Source organism: Thamnophis sirtalis, unplaced genomic scaffold (genome assembly GCF_051295495.1).
Source record: "Thamnophis sirtalis isolate CommonGarterSnake01/CBP01778 unplaced genomic scaffold, rThaSir2_p1.2 scaffold_4, whole genome shotgun sequence".
Taxonomy (NCBI): domain Eukaryota; kingdom Metazoa; phylum Chordata; class Lepidosauria; order Squamata; family Natricidae; genus Thamnophis; species Thamnophis sirtalis.
Window position 1 is genome coordinate 121120071 of NW_028261384.1, and position 22084 is coordinate 121142154.

The 22084-nt window shown below is 42.2% G+C and overlaps 1 protein-coding gene across 2 annotated transcripts in view; it reads right to left on the bottom strand.

Moving 5' to 3' along the window:
• The window catches only part of DOC2A (double C2 domain alpha), a 31355-nt gene extending 14733 nt beyond the window's left edge, over positions 1-16622 (bottom strand). Inside the window, exons 1-4 of one of the 2 annotated variants that reach the window (XM_014061882.2) lie at positions 16451-16622; positions 12109-12357; positions 6451-6530; positions 1508-1582 (exon numbers count right to left, since the gene is read on the bottom strand). In XM_014061882.2, the coding sequence (XP_013917357.1) occupies positions 1508-1582; positions 6451-6530; positions 12109-12337 (384 nt within the window). In that variant the 5' untranslated portion in view covers positions 12338-12357; positions 16451-16622. The remainder of the gene's footprint in view (positions 1-1507; positions 1583-6450; positions 6531-12108; positions 12358-16450) is intronic. The other variant, XM_014061883.2, reaches the window with a different exon arrangement.
• Between the last annotated feature and the right edge of the window lie 5462 nt (positions 16623-22084).

Here is a 22084-nt window from a genome sequence, read left to right on the forward strand (position 1 = left end):
TTTATCGTCACCCGCTTCTATGCCAATGTCACTCATACATATACACACACACTGCTAGATGGCTGCACCTATTACACTTTAGCTGGTTTTGAAAACTTAAGCAGGATGAGTTCGGGTCAGATGGGAGATGGTAAGAAGATCTCCAAGGATCTTCAGGGAGGCGGTCAAAAATTCAGAGATGGCAGCCACTGCCTTGCAATTGAAGTTCTTCCTTTTAAAAATGTCTGTGACATATCCAAAGAAGGGATGGGGCTTCAACTGCATGGTTATCGCTGCCGTTTTGGCTTTTCTGGTCCTGCAGCTGAGCTCTAAACTGTCTAACTCAAAATCCTAGCAACGAAAAAGACTTTGATGAATTTTTCTTTAATTGGATTTATTGAAAGAAAGGGACTTAGATTACAGCAGTGTTTCATAGCTTTAGCAACTTGAAAAGGGATGGATTTCAACTTCCAGAATTCTCAAGTCAGCAAAGCTTTAAACTGTGAAGATTGAGAAATATTGCATTACAGAAATCCTGACCACTGGAGACTTTTTCTTCAGTTCCCATTTAATTTCTAAGTGCATTAAATCAAGATCTTAATTCTCTTTCCAGAGCTGTGTGACAGACAGGGGAGGTGGGTGCTTTTTTTTTTTTTGACAGCAGGAAGGATGGATAGATGTGCTAGATTACTAATTTTGAGAGATTTGTTTATTTATATCCTGCCTTTATGATTTTTATCCATAACTCAAAGAGGCAAGCATACCTAATATTCTTTCCTATATCCCCCCAGGACAACAATCCTGTGAATTAGCTGTGGTGGGAGGCAGGCCAGCACAGCTAATTGGCCCAAAGTCACCCACCTAGTTGGCTCTCATCCTTAAGGCAGGAGTAGAGACTAAACCTGGTGATTGGCCAGGCAGCTTTCATGCCTAAGGCAGGACTAGATCTCTCAGTCTCCTGGTAACTAGCCCAAAGTCATCCAGATAGCTTTTGAGCCAAATATGGGACTAAAACTCACAGAATCCTCATGATTGGCCCAAAGTCATCCAGCCAGCTTTCATCCCTAAAGTAGAACTAGAATTCCCTGTCCCCTGGTTTCTAGCCTGGTGCCTTCCCCACTAGACCATTGTCCCCATTTTCAGTCTCCAAGAAGCCAGCAGCATCTGGGTAGTTGGACAAGCACCCCAAGAGAAGGGCAAGGCTGCTTCCATATTGTTCCCCCCCCCAAACCAACATGCAATGCACATGTAAGGAGTCAAGCTTGTATTGAAGGAGTCTTGGTATTATATACTCACACAAGGTTTTGTGGCTATGTGGGACCAGAATTGAGACACGATAACAGGGATGTAAATTGGAGACTGTGCTTACCAAAGGTATCCACACAAGAGTAAAAAAAACCCATCAAATCGGTGACCCTTTTATGTCATGCTGGATACGAATGAAGTTCAGGGCTTCAATCACATGCTTGTAGCCACTTGACCTGTTATGACCCCCTTCTGGCAGAACATCCCCCCCCCCCCGGCTTACCTTACAAGCACCTGGAAGGAGATGTAGTTTGACATAAGGGTCAGCCAAGCCATTAAAATCCATTGGCTTCAGTCCCTATGGGGGGGAAAAAAACATGAGCATTAATTCCACTCTATTTATGCTTCGTAAAAATCTGTAGAGATTCTCAATCATCCAGGTCATAGTTGTCCCAAAGATGCTTTTTCTGGAGACAACTGGGCTTTCTTTCTTTCTTTCTTTCTTTCTTTCTTTCTTTCTTTCTTTCTTTCTTTCTTTCTTTCTTTCTTTCTTTCTTTCTTTTTCGCTTCTCATCCAAGAAGCTTCGTCAGTTCTGACAGGATAGTGAGGAATGGAAGGATTTACATTCCTTGCAGACAGCTGGCCATTTCCTTGTCTGCAAGGAATATAAATCCTTCCATTCCCTGCACTGCTTCTTCAGAGCTGAAGAAGTTTCTTCAATGAAAAATGAAACATCTTCAAAGAAAAAAAAAAAACAAGAAAATCCAGTTTCCTCCAGAAAAAGCACTTTTTGATTGTCCTTCGACATTCTTTCGGCATCTCCACATATTCGGAGGCCTGTAGAAAGTTCTCCACCCTTCTCAAGATTAAAAAAATTCCCACTCAAAAGTAGACATTTGTGTCCCGACTCCACTTTATGGATGTGATAGGTAAAGATAAAGGTTCCCCTCGCACATATGTGCTAGTCGTTCCCGACTCTAGGGGGTAGTGCTCATCTCCATTTCAAAGCCAAAGAGCCAGTGCTGTCCGAAGACATCTCCATAATCATGTGGCCAGCATGACTAAACCCTGAAGGCACATGGAACGCTTGTTACCTTCCCACCAAACATGGTCCCTATTTTTCTACTTGCGTTTTTTACATGCTTTCAAACTGCTGGGTTGGCAGAAGCTGGGACAAGTACTGGGAGCTCACTCCATTATGCGGCACTAGGGATTCAAACCGCTGAACTGCCAACTTTTCTGATTGACAAGCTCAGTGTCTTAGCCACTGAGATACCGTGTCCCTAAAGGTAAAGATTCATCTGCACATGCCTGCTAGTAGTTTCCAAATCCACTTGATGGATGTGATACTCTGGGCTAATTTCAGTTCAGCTCTTAAGTGTTGTAAGTGGTAAAGTCAGCTTGATCCTTTCCTCGAAATTACTTGCTGATTAAAGGGGAGGGTGGCAGGATTTATTTATTAAAATACTTCCGCAAGAGAGAGGTTCAGGTTTCCGGTGAAGGGTATCTTTGTCTTTTCTCCACAGGCAGCCTTTTTTTTTTTTGGAGAAAAGAGGAGCTTTTGCTGTTTGTTTTTTCCCTAAGAAGTCTGCAATTTAGAAAGGAGAAGAAAAGACTAACAGGAAAAAAAAAAGATTGAGAAAGAAAAAAAGGAACAGAGGCTGTGTGTGTGTGTGTGAGAGAGAGAGAGAGGGAGAGAGAGAGAAGTTGATGCTTGCATGTAGTGGGGTGTGATGGTAGGGTTTAGCAACTGTTCAAAGTTACAACGGCATTGGAAAAAAAATGAAGATAATTCCTCACACTTATGACCACTGCAGCAACCACACAGTCATGTGATCAAAATTCAGGTATTGGCAACCGGCATATATTTACGACAATTGCTGCATGGGGGGAATCACAAGATCACCATTTGTGAGCTTTCAACAAGCAAAGCCAATGGGGCTGGAGTGGGGATCTGGATTCACTTAATGTGTGGCAAAAAAGGTTGTAAAATGAGGTGCAACTCATTTCACAAATTGCCTTGCTTAGCAGTGGAAATTTTGATCCCAATTGTTGTCATAGTTGAGGACTACCTGTACTTTCTTCAGTTCTGAAGTGGAGGAGGAGAAGGAGGGCTCTTCATAGGCAAAAGCGAAAACTGCATAGTCTGTTAAGAGTATGAAGGATTAAGGCTTCCACCCTGGAATAGGCCGGGGTGGTGGTGTTAAGAGCATAGAATATAGGGCTGGGAAGGACTCCAGAGATCTTCTAATCTAACCTCCTGCTCTAGGCAGGAGACTTTACGCCATCCAGATCAAAGGGTTGTCTTGGAAACCTTCAGTGATGGATCTCCCACAACTTCTCAAAGTAAGCTGTTCTATTCAGGGGTGGGCTTCAAACATTTCAGCAATGGGTTCTCTGCCCAGTTGCTGGGTGGGCATGGCCATGGTGAGCATGGCCTACTCAGCCTCCTGCACCACAGTTGAGGCATTTTCAGCCTCCCCAGACTTTGGAGGCTTTCCTTGAGACTCTGGGAGGGCAAAAACTGCTTCTCCCAGGCTCCGGAGACCCTACAGATGCTGGAAATGGGCCCATTTCCAACCTTCCGGAACATCTGGGAAGCCCGTTTTCCCCTCCCCCCTACCTGAGCCTCTGCGTGGGGGAGAGACTCCTGGGAAGGGAGGGGAGTTGTGGGCAGGGCAGCCAGGGATAGGATTTGGAGGTTTTCAGAACTGGCCATAATATTAGCTATGGGTTCTCCCAAACCTGGGCGAACTCATAGCAGCCCACCCCTGGTTCTATTGAGTGGTTGTTCTCACTGTGAAGAAATTTCTCCTTACTTGTATGTTGGATCTCTCTTTAATAAGTTTCCAAACATTGCTTCTGCTCTTGCATTCTGGAGCTTTGGAGAATAAATCAATGTCCACTTCTCTGTGGCAGCCCCTCGAGTACTGGAAGACAACTATCATATCCCTGCTAATCCTTCTCTTTATTAGACAAGACATACCTAGTTCCCTTAACTGTTCCTTGTACGAATAGAGTAAAATAACAGAGTTGGAAGGGACCTTGGAGGTCTTCTAGTCCAACTCCCTGCTTAGGAAGGAAACCATATACCATTTTAGGTAGATGGTTATCCAATCTCTTCTTTAAAACTTCCAGTGTTGGCGCATTCACAACTTCTGGAGGTGAGTTGTTCCATTGATTAATTGTTCTAACTGTCAGAAAATTTCTCCTCAGTTCCAAGTTGCTTCTCTCCTTGATTAGTTTCCACCCATTGCTTCTTGTTCCATCCTCAGGAGAGGATAACTTGAGTCCATTTTCTTTGTGGCAACCCCTGAGATATTGGAACACTGCTATCATGTCTCCCCTAGTCCTTCTTTTCATTAAACTAGACATACCCAATTCCTACAACCATTCTTCATATGTTTTATCCTCCAGACTCTTTATCATCTTTGTTGCTCTTTTCTACACTCTTTCTAGGGTCTCAGCATTTTTTGGTATCATGGTGACCAAAACTGTATATTGTTAGGCCTGCAATTATATTCCTTTTAGAATTTTAGCCTGCCACACTTTCTGTTATTTCATTATGCTGTTTCATTAGTTTAGCAGTTGGGAGGGGGGAATAGACAGGAGTAGGATTGTGGAATGTGTTGTTGTCATTCTTTTCTAGAAGACCAAGGTCATCTTTTGTCTCTGCACTTTTACACCTGATGGATGTAGATGCCAGCGTGGAAGAAGATTGGACCATATGATGGATTGTGGGTGTGGGGACAAGATCATGAACTTTTAACTGGGTGGGATTCTGATGTAACATCCAGAATTGGGATTTCACAGATGTGCTAAGATGTCTGATTTATTAAATTGGAACTTTAAGGATCGTTTTGCCTTGGACTCTGATTTAATTCTACATGATACTTGGAATGCTGACATATATAATATTCCAAGTGTGTTTCACCAGTGTGGTATAAATCCATTTCTCAAAATCCATAGTGTATCTTCATTCTACATACTGACCAGTGGCATTTTCTAAGTGTTTTCTGATTTCAACAATTCTCCATCCAGTAATGAATTTGTTGGATATTCCAGAACTACAAATGGTGAGATCTCTGCCATGAGGAACAGACCACCAAGGAAGATAATTTAATTAATTTTCACTGCAGATGCAGAGAATTCATATCTAAACTGAAGTTGGACTTTTTGAAACCCCACTGCGGAAACCTTAATTTATCTTCCTGGCTAGGAAGGCGACCTTTATGCCATCAGTGGCGTAAAGATGTCACTTCAAATCCCAGAACTACCAGTGCCATGCATTTTAATCCTGTTCACAACCATTGCAGAAATTCCAGCTATATTCCCTTGGTTGGAGAATTGCTACAGGGAAAACAATAGACCAATCAGAAAAAATATTTTTAAAGCCTCACTCGTGTAAACATACCCACTAAATAGTTTATACACAATCTCTAGAGATGCAGAGGGTGATGCCAAGGAAACAGAAACCTGCCAATTGGGAATAAGGGTCATCTACCCTTTTCGAAGTGGCGGGCTCTGGGTTAGTTTTGCTGTGGTTCTGAACTGCCGCAGTATTTCCCATGCTTCCCCCCCCTCTTGCCCTCTTCTGTTGCCACAGCAACGCCAGATGCCTGCGGATACCCGGTTGCCTGGCGCGTCGCCGCCGAGATGCTTGAAGATGCTGCAAGCCCACCAGCTGGGAAGGAAGAAAGGGAGGAGGGGCGTGTTGTGTGTTGCTGGTGTGTGAGTTGAGGTCAGGGTTGCAGAAAAGCAGCTGGGTGAAGACCCTGGAGATTTGGCTTGGCACTTGAAGGGCACTTGCCTGACTTCGGAAGTCTTTGTAGATGGGGTAGAGAGAAGGGGCTGAGTGTGGCAGGAGAAAAGAGAGGCTAAAATGAGCATTGCTAGCTCCATAATGAGATTTCCCACCCCGGTGTGGCCTCTTTTATTAAATCAAGGCAGTTTATTGTGAAAACGCAACATGTGATGCAGAAAGGCTGAATACAAAGGCGTGGAGGGGGACAGAAAAGCAAGCAGTGTCTTTTCAGCAAACCTTCCACAGCCTTCTGTTCTCCAAGTAAGTTGAGTAGCAGCCCTTATAATCTCCCCTGGCCAGCATGGGCTGTATCTCCATTAACAAAAAATTACAGGAGTTGCCCAAACCCTGCCAATTTGGAAAAGCTGCTTTGGAAGAGATTTTTGAGGACCAGTCAAGGAACAAATGTCAGAATGATTACCTTGGCTCGTAGGATGGTGCAGTCAAGGGTGCAGCTTTCTGGATCATAGAGAATATCAAATTCAAGAGTCCCGAGTGATGCTAGAAAAAAGGCCAGGCAGTAAGGAAAACAAATGTTAAAAAGAGATCCATTTTATCAGGTTTTTTTTCCTTCAAGCTGTCTTTCCAATCCCACACACAATCTGCAAATTCAGCTCCATCCATCTGTCCAGACCAGTGTTTCTCAACCTTGGCAACTTTAAGACATGTGGACTTTAACTCCCAGAATCCCCCAGGCAGCCATGATCCAGAGAAATCTTCCCTACCCAGCCTTGCTTCAGATGAACTAACTGACTAAAAGTCCCATCAGGCTTGGTCAGCATGGGCGTCTCTGAACTGGTTTATATCTCTGCATTTGCACATTTGTATACAATTGCACGAAGATTGACTTTGAGTTCAAATAATACCAGAAAGTGCCCTTATGTTGTTGGCTGGCCAACACTATCTGTCAAAATGATCCCCCTACCCCAAATTCTGTACATCTCTATGTAAATGTTCTCTGTCCATGAGCTGTGCATAGGAGTGCATACTTTCATCTTGAATATCTCAAGTGCCCTGCTTCCCGTTCCGTCTGATAATCTAATTTAGATACCAGAAAAACTAAATGTGATATCCTGAATTAATTGCGTAAATAAAGTAGACGTGTTTGAAGATGCATAATAATTGAGCTTCTATTTCCCATGGGACAAAGCAAAGAAACAGGGCACGTGTTTCTGAATCGGCCATCACCAGACACAAAGAAATAAAACGTATTTACACACCATTCAAAAGAGAGGAAGGAAACAAAAAGACTAGAATATACCTTCTCCAGCAGTCAACACCAGATAAGCAAGACAAGACAAACAATCAAAAGAAAACAAAACCCTAATTAAGGAACTACTAAGGAGAAAATCAGTGGATCCCCTTACACTGATGATGTTACCTCGTTGCGTAATGAAATGTCTGAAAACAAGCAGCCAAACTCAGAGAGCACCAAGGACTCCACAAAGGTAAGAAATATTCTATTTTCTTTATCACTTTCTTCCTGCAAATTAAACTTCCTAGAATACCATGTCTTCTGTCTGGGACAGTTGCCCAGTTGTGAATTATTTAGGACCCAGAGGGGTGTCTGCAAAGATTGTTTAAAAAGCAATCAAGAGGGCGGTTGTGACAGTGCAATTCAAGATCTGTTTGTTTTTCAAGTGCGTTGCATATGTGACACACCTAAAAACCAGGCAGAGCTATGATCACATCATTCTTTCTGCCACCTTGACTTCTTGATCATACCTTAGGGACACACTATTTACTTCTCCTTCTGTTTTTCTCTAGGCCTGGAGAACTCATAGGCCTTGGTGAATTAGAGCCTTTCCCTCGCTCCTGTCTTCATATAAGTCTTTACACATTTGGGTGACATTTATGAGCAAATAAATCCATCCAACCCGCCCAGCCATTTCCAGGAGCCCCCTCTTTTAAAGCTGGAAGACTTAATCTGAGCTATGTAGGATCTATTTGTAGTTCCTCAGCGGCAAGAACAAAGTATTCTCCTTTATGTATACCAAGACGTTTTGATTGATCTATAAATTGTATGGATCAATAGTCTGCCACAGTAAAAAGGTTTCTTGGCCTGGGTCATGGACTGCATTTTGTCAATTTTGGCAGGAAATTTACTTCCACTTGCTTAGCCTTTGTCCTATCGTTGTTGCCCGTTTCACAAAATAGGGCTTGTTCACCGAATGCACTAAATCATAATTCTTTGTGGCTTGGTTGTGTTGTTCAAGCATAGCCCATTGCGTCCTGTTTATGGCACTTAGCAGCTCCGCAGGTAGCACGCACCCTACCAATTCTTCAATAAACCATGGTTTAGTCATTGACAGGAAGAAGTTAGTTAGGCTTGAGTCTGTAAAACTGAGCCGGAAGAGAAGAAAAACAATGGGTTTCCTCTCCTCACTCATCCATTCTAGGCATTTCTTGCTAGCCGAGCGCTAGTGGTCAGCGGTTAGGCTCCCTTTCGATGCCTGAAAAAAGCCAGATCCCAGAGCGCATGGTGAGCACGCACAAACTGCTGATGAATGATGCATAGAGATCAGGAGCAAAAGGCATAATGCATTCTTCCTTTCTCCCCACAATCACCCTCTGGCTGCATAATTTTGAAGCCCACAGGAAACGGACTTACATGTCCCTACACATATGTGATCAGACTGCACCTCTTCGTATAGGGATTTATTTGTAAGGGTTTCTGGATGGCTTTCTGTTTTGGTGCATGCCTCTGCCTGGTAACATAGATCTCTCTCTCTCCCTCCCTCCCTCTCGAGATCCATTCATCTACAGTATCCACTCCTATTGTTGACCCAGAATCTGGGCAGAGCCTGCTAAGCGTGTACGTACAGATGGCACCATTATCTCTGCAGGTCTGTGGAAAGTCCCCAGGGAAACACCCAATGTCCTAAGAGGCCAGGGACCACGCAGTGTTCCTAAAGAGCCTCCCTATGTACTAAGAACATCTTGATATCTTATCTACTGTGGGCCAGACTTTCTGGGTGACTCCTGTATCTCTTATGTTTGCCATCCTTGCTGGGTGGAGTGTAAGAAAAAGGTATAAATACAAGAATCTTTGTGTGTTTGGGGCTACCTCTCTGTTAGATGGGCCCATCTTTGTTCAGCTGAATAGCTGGTATTTGTCTCTATTTTACCAAGCCACACCTCAAATTCACCGCAACACTATGTCAGCTTCCTTCCCCCCCCCTTCCCTTGCTCTGTACCTACCATTCATTATGGCTTCCTTCCTGCCTTCCTTTCTCTCCTTCCTTCCTATTTTGCTTACTTCCTTTCTGCTTCCCTCTCCTTCCTTCCTTCCTTCCCTCCCTCCCTCCTTCCTTCCCTCTGGTCTTATAGGAGTCGGTGTCTGTATGAGTGAATGCATACATGCACCTGTGGGGGAGCATATAAATGTAATGTCTCCTTTATGCTGGGCTATGCTAACAGTAGACGTGTGGGGTTGTGAGGTTGCTTTTGTTAGAGAAGACGCCTGGGTGAACATTCACATGCATGGGTTGTTCCAGAAACATGGGTTGTGGGGCTTCAAGAACTCTTCTGATGCAGGTCCGAGGGGAAAAACTGACATCCTGAGTTTTCAGTGCCATAGCATTTTTGAGGACTGCTGATACCCGTAGTTCATGTAACTCTTTGCACATGAATAGTAGGTATGTGCTTGTGCTGAGACAAATAAATGTACACAGACTTTACTACATTTACCAAATCTTTTCAGGCTTTGGAAAACCTGTGCGTATTTATTTGTCTCAGCATAAGCACAAGCACAAGAAGATGAGAACAGGGCATGTCCCAAAATCCAATGACTATCTAGTGTTTCTCCTAGTCCTAAAAATAAATGTGTGCGGGAACCAATTCTTTCCTTCATCTATCCCCACTACAATGCCAGTTGCAGCAGGTCCCTTCGTCCTATTGTGAGTCCTGTGAGAAGAACAGTATGTGCATGAAAGCTATAGGTACCAGATCCAGGTTGCAGGGATTCAGAGGACCACTTAGAGGTGAGCACAGAGTTTTGGGTATCTTTTACTGCCACCTAGTGGTTAGGCAGATTTTTGCAACCCAGATTTGCTAGTTGCATCCTTGTTCAGAATCTGTTTGCTAGCCACAGGTCTCCGGAAAATTCACAGGCAGCTCAAGTAGCCTGTCCCCGCGTTTACCCTCCAAGCATCAAATGATAATCCCATGAAGCCTTGGAGGTTCCCCTCAGCCATTTTGACTACTCAAGCCAATCCCCAAATCCATAAGGAAGATCTTTCAAAGTCCCAACTACACTGGTGTGTGCTTAAGTGAATACATATCACTGTCTAATCCCTGTATTGAGAAAGCTGTGATGCAGCGCCATTGATGCAAGATTAGCATTTCTTTTGGAAGGAGACAGGGAAGCATTGGCGCTCTCTTAAGATTTGGCATTCTAACTTTCCCCATTCCGGTTGTGTTTTAGAGAAGAGAAATTACCAAGTCATGTTCTGTAGACCTTTTAAGTTTGTCTTTTACTTTGGGCCAGTGTGCATGTATTATTTTATTGTGCACTGAGTGTGGCTATTTACAATTAAGTACGACTGCCTCGGGGCAAAGATTGGATTCTGTTTTCTAGTTCTCGCCTGCATTCACTCAGCCTAAAACCTCAGGAGATTCACTAGACTTTATTTTCAGATCAGCGTGCAAATGAAAGGGGACAGGAGATGTTTTGAAGGACATTTTATAGCATACATGACAAAGAATGAGCAAGATTCAGAACAACATGATGGTTATACTTAATATTATAATGGCGTGCTTGTTGACAAAAATCTCCTCAGAACTTTGGCTATAAATGTGACAGGTGTTCCTACAAACACCACTTTTAAGTGAACAGTGTATGTGGATGTTTTGAAGGACGTGGAATGTGCCTCTCTAGAAGATCAACATCTCACTTTGGGCAAGTCATGAGAGTGATGGTGGATGTAGATCAGTGGTCTTCAAGCTTGGCAACTTTAAGACTTGTGAACTTCAACTCGACTTGAAGTCCACAAGTCTTAAAGTTGACAAGTTTGCGGACCTCTGATTTAGATAAAGTACTCCAGGTACGATTGAGAAACAAAGAAGAAGGAGGAAACAATAGAAATGATGGTTGGAGGAGGAGCAAGGATATACAGAATAACAGGAAGGAACCTTGGTGTCTTCTAGTTCAACTGGTTGATCCTATACCAGGGGTCTCCAAGCATGGCTAGGTAGGGAATTCTGGGAGTTAAACTCCACAAGTCTTAAAGTTGCCAAGTTTGGAGATCCCACTCTATACCACTCCAGCTGCCCAATCTCCTCTTAAAAACCTCCAGTGAATATTCCTCGAAGAATTATGAGTTTCTGTTAGAGACAAGTTGAGAAGATGAACATTTCCCCCCATATGACAGGAACTAATGCTGAGACAGTGACACCTAATCCATCAGTGACGATTCAATTGTACATATTTTTGAGAACTGTTTTTGTAAGACAGACTTGTTTATGACAAACATATTGTTTGGATAAAATAGCATTTGAGAGAATATGGATGTCAGTGTGATTGTAAGTTGACATTAAAGTGAAGGATGAGCCTTTGGATGACCATTCACAAAATTTTAATATTCCTTTGTAGGTGTGTGGAGAAAAAAATCAAAATACGAGTGAGTGGATGGGTGTAATATGAGGCAGAGCTGATGGTTCTACTTGCACATCATTCTAAGCGTTGTTTGAATTATTGAACAAACTATAGTGGCAGATCATACATCATGCTAAGCCATAAACCACAGCTGATAAACCACAATGGTTTTGTTCACATTGGTTGAACAAACCATTGGTGAGTTAGTTCACACATTTTGCTAAGTCAAAATCAAACAAAATTATTGTATGGCACATAGAACAATGTGCAAATCCAACTGCCAGCTGTCAAGCATCTGTGGGATTTGCATTGAAGTAGTCTCTATCTTAAAATATGGGAAGAGAAGAAGTTGATATGAGAAGTGACAGTCAATGAAAGAGAATCTTCATGGAATTTGCCATGTAGCCAGCTGTTTTCTCTTGGATTAAAAGATAGTTTGATCAAAGCTCATGTCTTTTCTATAGACAGGTGAATTATACTTACTGTTCTCATCAGAATCATATCCATCAGTAGATTCTCCTTCCCCAGTTCCTGGGGGTGCAGTTGTTCCTTCACCCCTCATCCTATCTTGTGTCGTCAGCACTCCTTCCAGCCCAGGATGCGGAAAATAAGCTGAGATTTGGGCAATGGGCCGTATCGGTCCTGGGGACACATCGATGGCCATGTGCTCTCGGATAGGAACTGGTGCACGATCTCCACGGCGGACAGTCATTGGAGGTACGGTCGGCTGTGCTGAAAGGGGAGAAACATTGAATCATTAATTTTCATCCTCTATTTCTACGCTCAATTGTATATTGGTATGCAAAGCTACTTTAGGTAAACTTGTTTGAATAAAACCCATTGGGCTTGATCCTCAAGGAAATACATGTCTGGGTGTGTTTTTAATAAGTGGTATTCAGTTTCTCCAGAAACAGGGAACTTTAAAATGCAGCCTGATGTTTTGGTTACTGTATGTAAACTTTTCAAGATTCGACCATGTGGTGACAATGAAGTTGAAATCATCTCTCTCCCTCCCTCCTCCCTCCCTCCCTCCCTCCCTCCCTCCCTCCCCATCTCTGTCTCTTTCTCATCTCTCTATCATCTACCACATTTTTAAGCTGCCTATCTCCCTCACAGATCCCTTATTGCATTATAAATTTTATAGAGACATCAGGTCACTTTACCCTGTACTCCTAATTCATAAATTCCCTCCAAGGCCAGATAAATTTTACATGAATCTTTTCCTTCAAGATTTAAAACCATTCATTACATGGGCAATAGTTAAATTTTATGTCCCTGCAATGAAAGCAAGATATACTGTAATTAGTAAGGACATAATTATCTGCATTTTAAGTAATACTTCGGGTTTGATACATCTTAACTGATATTTATTTACATCCCGCCTTTATTATTTTTACAAATAATTCAATGTGGCAAACATGTCCAACACACCTTTCTCCTTCCTATTTTAACAACAACAACAACAACAACAACAACAACAACAACAACAACAACAACAACAACCCTGTGTAGTGGATTGAGAGAGATTGACTGGCCCAGAGTCACACAGCTGGCTTTCATGACTAAGGTGGGACTAGAACTCTCTGTCGCCTGATGATTGGTCTAAAGTCATCCATTTGGCTTTCATGGCTAAGGTATGACTTGAACTCATGGTTTCCTACTTTCTAGCTTGGTGCCTTTACCACTAGAACAAATTGACACTCCTAGTTCAAGGTGGCAAACATGTTCAAGACACCTTTTTCCTCTTATTTTCCCCAGAACAACACCCCTGTGATGTGGGCTGAGCGGGACCGGCCTAAAATTGCGCAGCTGGCTTTCATGGCTGAGGCAGAAATTAGATCTTTAATTATTAAACCAAACTGGCTGGTTGTGTGATGAATTGTTAGGGATATATAGCTCTTATTTTTATTTTGTATGTATTGATGTTTTAGATTTATCATCTAGGTAACAACCATATTAACACAGTAATAGAGGAGAGAGTGTTATACTGCGTGAGTTATTTTGCTACTTGTTAGTATATTATTTCATTCATTTGCTTCACACTGTTTCTGTACTTTTAAATTTTGCTTGTCATTGACCAAGTTTAGAGGAAGAACTATTGATTAGTTCTTCCTCTAAACTAGAATGATTGCAGGTCTAATTTGCTACTTTGCAGGGAGGCAAAAGGGAAGGTAAATATTTATTTGTTGTTGGAAGAATTGAAAAACTCAATCAGGCATTATCTTTAAAGGAAACCAAAATAATTACTTTGTGTGAGCAAGTATTTCTGTTTATGACTGTGAACTACAATTTGTATTAGGTAAGAAATATCTATTACTGTTGAGCCGAACATTTCATTATTTTCTTTATAGGATATCTCAGGTAGGTTTCAGGGGGGAAAAACTCTGGCAGGAAAAAATTGATACTTTCTAGGCAAGAAATACACCTCTTAATCACGATAACCTTGATGTTAGACTAAGTTTCTCAACCTTAGCTGCTATCAGATGGTTCCACTTCAACTGACTGGAGAATTCTGGGAGTTGAAGTCTACACATTTGAAAGCGGCCCAGGTTGAGAAACATGGGCTAAACTATAGGAAACTGGCTATGTCAAGCAGTCTAACAGCCTAAGGCTATTTACTCTATGTTGACTATGTTTGATGATAACCCCTTGTATTCAGAAACAGATGTACACAAAATGGCTGGTAAGGCATGGTAGAGTATATAGAGTTTGAATGATGACTGAGAATTCACTTAGTAGAATTGTGGGCTCCCTAAAGACCTGTTCTAGCCTTATTGCAATGTTTTTAAGCATGCTTGTGCTTGTTTTTTCCCCTTGTTTTGTATTTTGACATTTTAAGATTCTTCCCAGCCTACTAACAGATTGCATTTAGTCCTTAGTAACTTACCGTAATTTAGCTGGCGTCCTTTCAGTAACACTTAAATTTACTACTGAAAAAGTCTATGGTTCCCCCCACCCCAAAGTGTGCTATTTCCACAACAATTCTGTATTCCTATGTATACCCCAAATCACCACTACCTTGTGTATCAGTCAATTCCATCAATTTAGATGTCATAAGTCACATTAAAAAGTACCATCATTTTTCTATTCTGAATAACGACTTCAGGAAAAGAAGACATTTTCATTTTTTCTATTGCAAATGTATATCTAAAATCTACAGACCTTTATCTATAGGAAAAAGCTAATACATCAATGCATGTAGGAAATGTTACATAAAGAACTGAATAACTGAGGAGAGTAACCTAGTGATTCTATCTCCACTTATCTTTCTATGTTTTACATAACATTACTACACCCATCTGCCAATTCTTGTAGGGAAGGGACCCAAGCCTTTTTTTGTTGTTGTTATATTTTTCTAAACCAAACTCCAGGGTTCTTCACAGATTTATTTCTCCCCATCCCAGTTTCTCATGATCCACTCTCTGAGTCACTTCCTCACTTCCTCAAATTTGGGCTGGGGACCCCTTTCTATTTTGTTCCCAAAATTGCCCAAACTTTCCCTGTTTGCGTGAATGAAATGAATGATTATTTTATAAAGAGATTTTCCTTTTGATCTCTTTCACCTAACAGAAAACATTTCAGTAGATATTGTTGCTGAAATACCGTTAATACTGTCAAACCCATCTTTTCAAAATCATGATTCCCATTTCCTTTGTGGCAAGTAGGTTAAAAGTTAGGATGTTGGTGCAATGAACAAAACTGACGACAGATTTTTTTTTTTTAAAAAAAATTCTAAACGTCCTAACTGTACTGTTTGAAATAGCCTGATGCGCTACAAGACTGCAGTGGTCTAGCCACTTTATAGGAATCAAGTTCCACTGAATTCACCGAGCTGAGGTTTATCTTGAGCAGACAGAACTGCATTTAAATAAAAACAAGAAGAAAAAGGGCAAAACAAGCATGAAATCAAAGGTTACTGGATCAATGCAACATGAGAAATGGAATGTCAGTCAACAAAATTTCAAACTCCAATTAAAGCATGTTTTGCAGCACTGGCCTCTCCCCCACACCCCACCTCCCAATTTTTAGGTGAGGTGATTATAAGTGAATTAGGAGTTTATCTCTGTTGGACACTTAATGACATTTTAATAGAGCAGTATATTTTGAAATTAGTATTGGCCCGAGGCTTATTTTACATGAACTACATGACTTTGTTTTCTTAAACAATAGTCACAGGATGAATTTGCTGAATTGAATTGTGGTAGGTTTTTTTTAAAAAAAGAGAGGGAGGGGGAGAGGTCTGCATAAAGGTATTTTCTTGAACAAACCTTGCTTCAGTCCACCAGTTCTCAATCAGTTTCATAGCTTCCCAGAATTGCTCTCCACATCGATTCCCATTGCAGGAATCAATTTAACCATCTCTGATTCTTGACACCTTTGATTTCACCCCAACTTTTCCCCTGAATATCCCACCTCTGTGCAACTGATGTCCCCTTGTTTTCCAGATTACACCACTGGTGCCTCTTATTCTTTGAAGAAGCACGTTTGAATTGCTTTCTACCATGATATCCTCCAGGCTTCACTCCTTTCACCCCTACATTCCAGCCTCTGCTCCCCAAATTCCCTTGTCGGCCCCATAGCAGCCTCCCCCAACTTGTCTCAGCCTTTTCTCCCGAATATTACCTGCCGAACAACTCTGCCAAGTCTCTGCCTTCTTGGAAACTCTGCCAGATTGTGACCCCACATTTTTGTCTCTCCCCAAGTTGCACCCGCAACTATCTTCACGCACCCCCCCTCACTTCCAAAGGCTGCACACTCACCCCCTTTTCCCCATGGGTCCCACGGGACTCCCGCATCCCCCTCCCTTTCCCCGACTCCCTCTTACCTGGGTGCAGATCCCGTCAACAGGTTCCAATGAGGAGAAGGCGATGCAAGGAATGAGCGGAGGGGATCGATTGGGGATCCCACGGACTTCGAGAGAGCGAGCGAGCGAGAGAAAGAGAGAAAGAGAGAGCGCACAAGGGAAGGGGGGTTGCAGTCGAGAGGTGGAGACTATTGTTTCTATTGAGAATGGGAGGGGGACGGTGCAGAGATCTGATATGGAATACATAGATTAGATTAGAGGATAATAGGCGGAACTATTAGACTTTGTGTGTGTACTCAGCCGTAGCAAAAGAGAGAGAGAGAGAGACAGACAGACAGACAGAAGTAATCAGAGGCTAGCATGGGTAAATCAACTACCAAGATTGAGGCGAGATAAACTAAGTGTGTGCGTGTGTGTGTGTGTGCCTTGAGGGAATATTGATTTAAAAAAAATCTCCTCTACAGTTTTAATTGGACAGAGAGAGGTACATATTTTAAGCTTTGCTCATTCTTTCTCCTAAAGAAAGCAGGAGAAAGATGAGAGTATAAAGAACGATGAATTATTAAATACTTCTGCCACATCCCTTGGGCTTAAGGTGGGTGCATTTTCTTAATGTAAAAAATAAATAAATAAGAAGCTGCACTCAAAACATGGTTAAAGGCATGTCCATTAATGCAAGGGACAACACAGGGCGGAATAAGGGAATAGAATAGAATAAAATAGAATGTGTTTCTTAGATTATGAAGTTACATAATATAACAATTGTATTACACAGATTATATAATGTGATATTGTTAATAAGGAGGTTTTGAAAAAAAGGAGGCAAAAGTGACTTGAACACGCTATAGGTGAGGAGGGGTGAAGGGGGGGGGTGAGTATTCCCAAAGAGGTCTATAAAGGGAAATAAGTTTGTGTGTAAATTGCAGGTGTCTCTCTCTGTGTGTGTGTGTGTGTGTTTGTGTGTGTGTAGATAGATGGATGGACGGACGGATGGATGGATGAATGGAGGCATGGATTGAGGGAGGGAGGGAGGGAAGAAAGGAAAAGTTTTAAGTGAGGAGGATTTGGGCAGAAACTGATCAAAAGTAAATCACTTGATTTCTTACAAAAGGAAATTGTTATTTTTAATTCTGCTGGAGTGCAAGTTTATCTAGAAATGGTACTTTGTGGGTACAAATTCTTCCTGTTTCTGATGTGTTTTGTAATCTGTAGTTAATCTGGGTTTTTTTAAAGAGATGCCAGGTTTGAAGATGGCCAGAAGAGGGTTATCATGAGCCTAAGGAACCCTTTTTCTGTTTCAATAAGTGGCTTTCCAGAGTTAGTATACACGCCATGCATTTGCCAGGGCTGATAGATTAGGGTCAATAACTCACCCTGAAACCTTTCCTGAAGCCTCCAACTAGGGTTCCCCAGTCATAAAGGGTCATAATTGCTCCCTGCTGGCCATCATTTCTTCCATTCTCTATGAAGGAGCATTTCCAGAATCAAAACAAAAACATTTGAAGCTGCACAGTAGCGTTACTTCCCTTGAGTGTGGGGCATTGAAGTTTTTCCGCTCTGCCCCCCTCCCTCCTGTGGTTACTATGGCAACACTGTCCTGGACCTACTCCAAACCAGGAAATGTTTGTGATGCTGCATATGCTATTGAATGACATTTCAAGTGTTAGTCAAACATATAAACCTGCCTTGGGCCTGGCAGAGTGGACTGGTATCCACCCCCTCAAGTTGGTAGATAAGTAAGGCTTAATTAGAGCCCAAGGTTTGAATTTGCTCTTAGATCTGGGTTCTGAAATAAGTGGGCTACAGACCCTAAACCTCCCAAAGTTTATGATACTTGAGCAAAGGAAAATAGACTACCATGTCGAGTTCTGGTTTGGCCATGAAACTGAACTGGGTAACTTTGGGTCAGTCACCAGGCGACTGTGAGTTCTAGTCCTACCTTAGACACAAAAACCAATCGGGCCAATCAACAGGTGACAGTGAGTTCTCATCCTACCTTAGACAAAGAAGCCACCAAAATGACTTTGTGCCAATCACCAGGAAGGAGGCTGTGAGTTCTAGTTCCACCTTAGGCAACAAAGCCAGCTTGGTGACATGGGCCCAGTCCCTCTCTTTTAGTCCAACCTACCTCACAGAGTTGTTGTGAGGAAAATAGGAGAAAGCAGTATTAATATGCATGTTCACCACCTTGAGTTACATATAAAGTAATAAAGAGGTGATAAAAATCTAATAATAATTATATAAAAAAATAAAAATGGATATATAGGGTAGGCATATATCAATGAACATTGGGGGCCCTCGCAATATTTTGTTTTGACTAAGGGTCATTCTTTAGATAACTAACAGAGCACTAATGAACTTAAGCTTTTAATCACTTAAAGAAACCCAATATAAATTAATCCGTATATATCAGCCAACTCCTTGCACATCATATGGCTGGATTGTGACACCCACAATCCTAGTAAGACAATCATGGGACATGCTATTTAGGCTATTTTTCTCAACCTTAACAGCTTGAAAATGTGTGGATTTCAACTCCCAGAATTCCTTAGCCAGCATGGTTGACTAGGGAATTCTGGGAGTTGAAGTCCACACAATCTTCAAGCTGCCAAGGTTGAGAAACACTGGCTTAGAATAACTGGACATGGAGATCATCTCAGAGTACAGAGCTGAACAAACAAACTTTGGAAATTGTGATCTTTTTGTTCATGGATGCCAGCAACTGTTTTGTGTATATATATATGTGTGTGTGAGTTTAATGATACAACTCTTTGTATCATTACATCCCCCAGAAAATTCTTCAGCTCATTTTTGGAATAAGTCCGTGCATGTATATTTGTTTCTGTAACCAAATCAACTGTTCCTCCAACAGACTGAATCAACAGAAGTTAAAGTATTGCTTGGCTGAAAGTCCTTATATCTGAGGAAGCAGCATGCTATTTTTGTATAGCTGGACATTTTTTAAAAAGTAAGAACTGCAAAAGTGATAAAAGAATGATTTCACACTGCACATACTCAAATGATGACACTTCGTTCCACAAGGCTGAATTACAGCTGCCCACTTAGACAAAGAGGTTTTCAATCCATTTATGGAGCATAACTATTTACTGTATTTATTTACGGAGAGCCAGTTTGGCTTAATAGTTAAGGTCTAGAAACCAGGAGTTCTAGTCCCGTTTTAGGCATGAAAGTTGACTGGGTGACTTTGGATCAATCCATCTCAGCCCAATTCATCTCACAAGGTTTTTACTGTGGGGGAGGAAGTTGTATTATGTATGTTCACTGCAGAGGTGGGTTCCTACCAGTTCGCACCTATTCGGTAGAACCGGTTCGTCAAATCTACCGAACCGGTTACAAGAGGTTCCACTAGGGGACCCGGAAAGCAGGCCACACCTACAGAAGAGGTTCCAAAATTTTTGAAACCCACCACTGGTCTTTGGATATGATTATTCTACACTATCAAGCTCCTATTTATAAAACTCAGTGCCTCTGTGAAAGGTAAGGATGACTACTGCGTTTGTGGTGCAATTAGAACATTGCGTGTGTTGAGGTTGTTTTAATGCAAACCAAAGATGCCTTTTAGAAAACAAGTTTACATCATATTCTTATGCATGCCGGTGCTGTGTGTGAGGCAATTTAAGGTGGTTCTGACAAGTGTCCGTCAGCATCTTCATATCTGGTCACATAGGTGGCAAGCCACTCCCATCTGGTCACATGGGCAGCAAGCCACTCCCACAAAGGAGGTCACACCCACAGAGTAGGTTCGAACAATTTTTGAAACCCACCACTGGTTCACTGCCTTGTAATACTTATAAAGTAACAAAGGTTGAAAAATCTAATAAAAATAATGAATTACTATAGCTCATATTTGTGATAGCTACTTATTACATGTGTGTGTGCGCGCACTGCACATGTGGTTAATTACATGTCTTGCTTGGGAGCTTCCCAAAGACAGCTGGATGATCCCATTTCCCTGAAATTAAATGCTTTTGGTCTATCCAATAAAGCTCATACCTTTTCTATGATACATTTAAAAAAAATCTAGTTGTGGGTTAAAAAAAATAAATGAAAAACATTGCTCGACTCGTCTGTACATTGCACCCCCTTTTGTTCAGACAGAATCTTGCATTAACTACATTTATACGGGCACCCCTGGAGAGACGAAAAGGGGCCCTGGACATGTGTGAAAAAGCAGCGACAAAGTAAGATTTGGGGGTCTTCCCCTCTAGGGGGCACTGGATCATTTCACTCCCAGCCGCCTTGTCTGGCGGTGGCTGCAGTGGTCTCTAACATAGCAGACAGACAACTCTGGAATCTATGGGTGGATTTGTCACCCAGCCGCAGTGAGAAGAAGGATCAATTTAATTCCCTCTCCAGCCATTAATTTTCTCCGCTATCTGTCAAGTTGTGAAGGAAGAGGGGAGGGGGCTGGACGACTGGAGTGCCTTGAGTTTAATTAGCGGATGAGCAGTCGAAGTGATGGGGAGAGGGGTCTCATTGTGTCAATGGTCTTGAACCTCAACTTTTATCCCCTCCTCAGACTGAGGCCTCCCCCCAAGTCCTGCTGTAGATAGCAGGCGGAAGAGGGAAGAAAGGACAATCTTGAGATGTCCCTTTCGTATTATTAGTAGCCTGATTAAAATGCAGCTGCTGCTTAAGTGGCAAGTGACATTTTGTTTCTGTACCAGCCGCTCCACACGACATACCTGGCATTTGGAAGTGTGGCAGGCTGATGGGGAGGGAGCAATAGGGAATCTCTCAAAATGATGATTTCATGTCCAACTTTGCCAACCCTGCTCCCTTCTGGCCTCCCCTCTCTTGAGTTCCTGTTCAGCCACGCACCGACTGTCCACATGTGAAATTTTCATGGCACATTTCTGTCTTTGGCTGCTATTCCTGGAAGCATTTTCACACCCGCCTCCGGGGCTGTTTATTGTGGGGAAGCAGGAGCAGGGTGGGTTTTTGGTGGGAAGCATCTTGCACAGAAGCTGGTGTGTGTTTGGGTACGTGCCTATGTGTGAGTGTGATATTTTGGTTCGAGGATCTGGGTGCTGACACCTGTTTCTGGAGGCGTTGAGGGAACTGAGCAAAGGGAGCTCAAATCTCCACCTTAATCTTGTCCTGTAGCTTACCTTTTGGGTACACTTAAAATGCCCCAAGATAAAGTAAAGATTTTCTCTGGATCATCTTGGTAGCCATTGATTTTCTCATCAAAAAAATGTAAGGAACTTGTTTTTGTGTTCTTCTCGTCTAGCATGTGACCTGAGATTTTCTGGTGATCTTCCTCCATGTAATATCCAGGTCTGATCCTACTTAGATATTTTTTAAGTTCAGCTAAGGTCAACCTCTTGCTGCCATTAGCTAGTTTTTTTCCAAACATTTTCCCTCCAAAAATTTAGAGGTTTCCCCTAGTCTCATCCAGTTTGGGTTGCAATTTTAGTTCCAGTCCTTGTATGAGGGCTACAGAAAGAGACATCTTGGTATTGTCAGAAGAATAGCTGTGAGGAAAGAAAAAAATGCTTTTATAGGGGCAGACTGCAGAGAAATGGGGTACAGGAGAGAGATGGATTGCTGCCGGTTTGGCCCGGTTCAGCTGAACTGGTAGTGGAATTCAGGTCTGGGTTGCAGAACTGGCAGCCCCGAACCAGTTCCCTC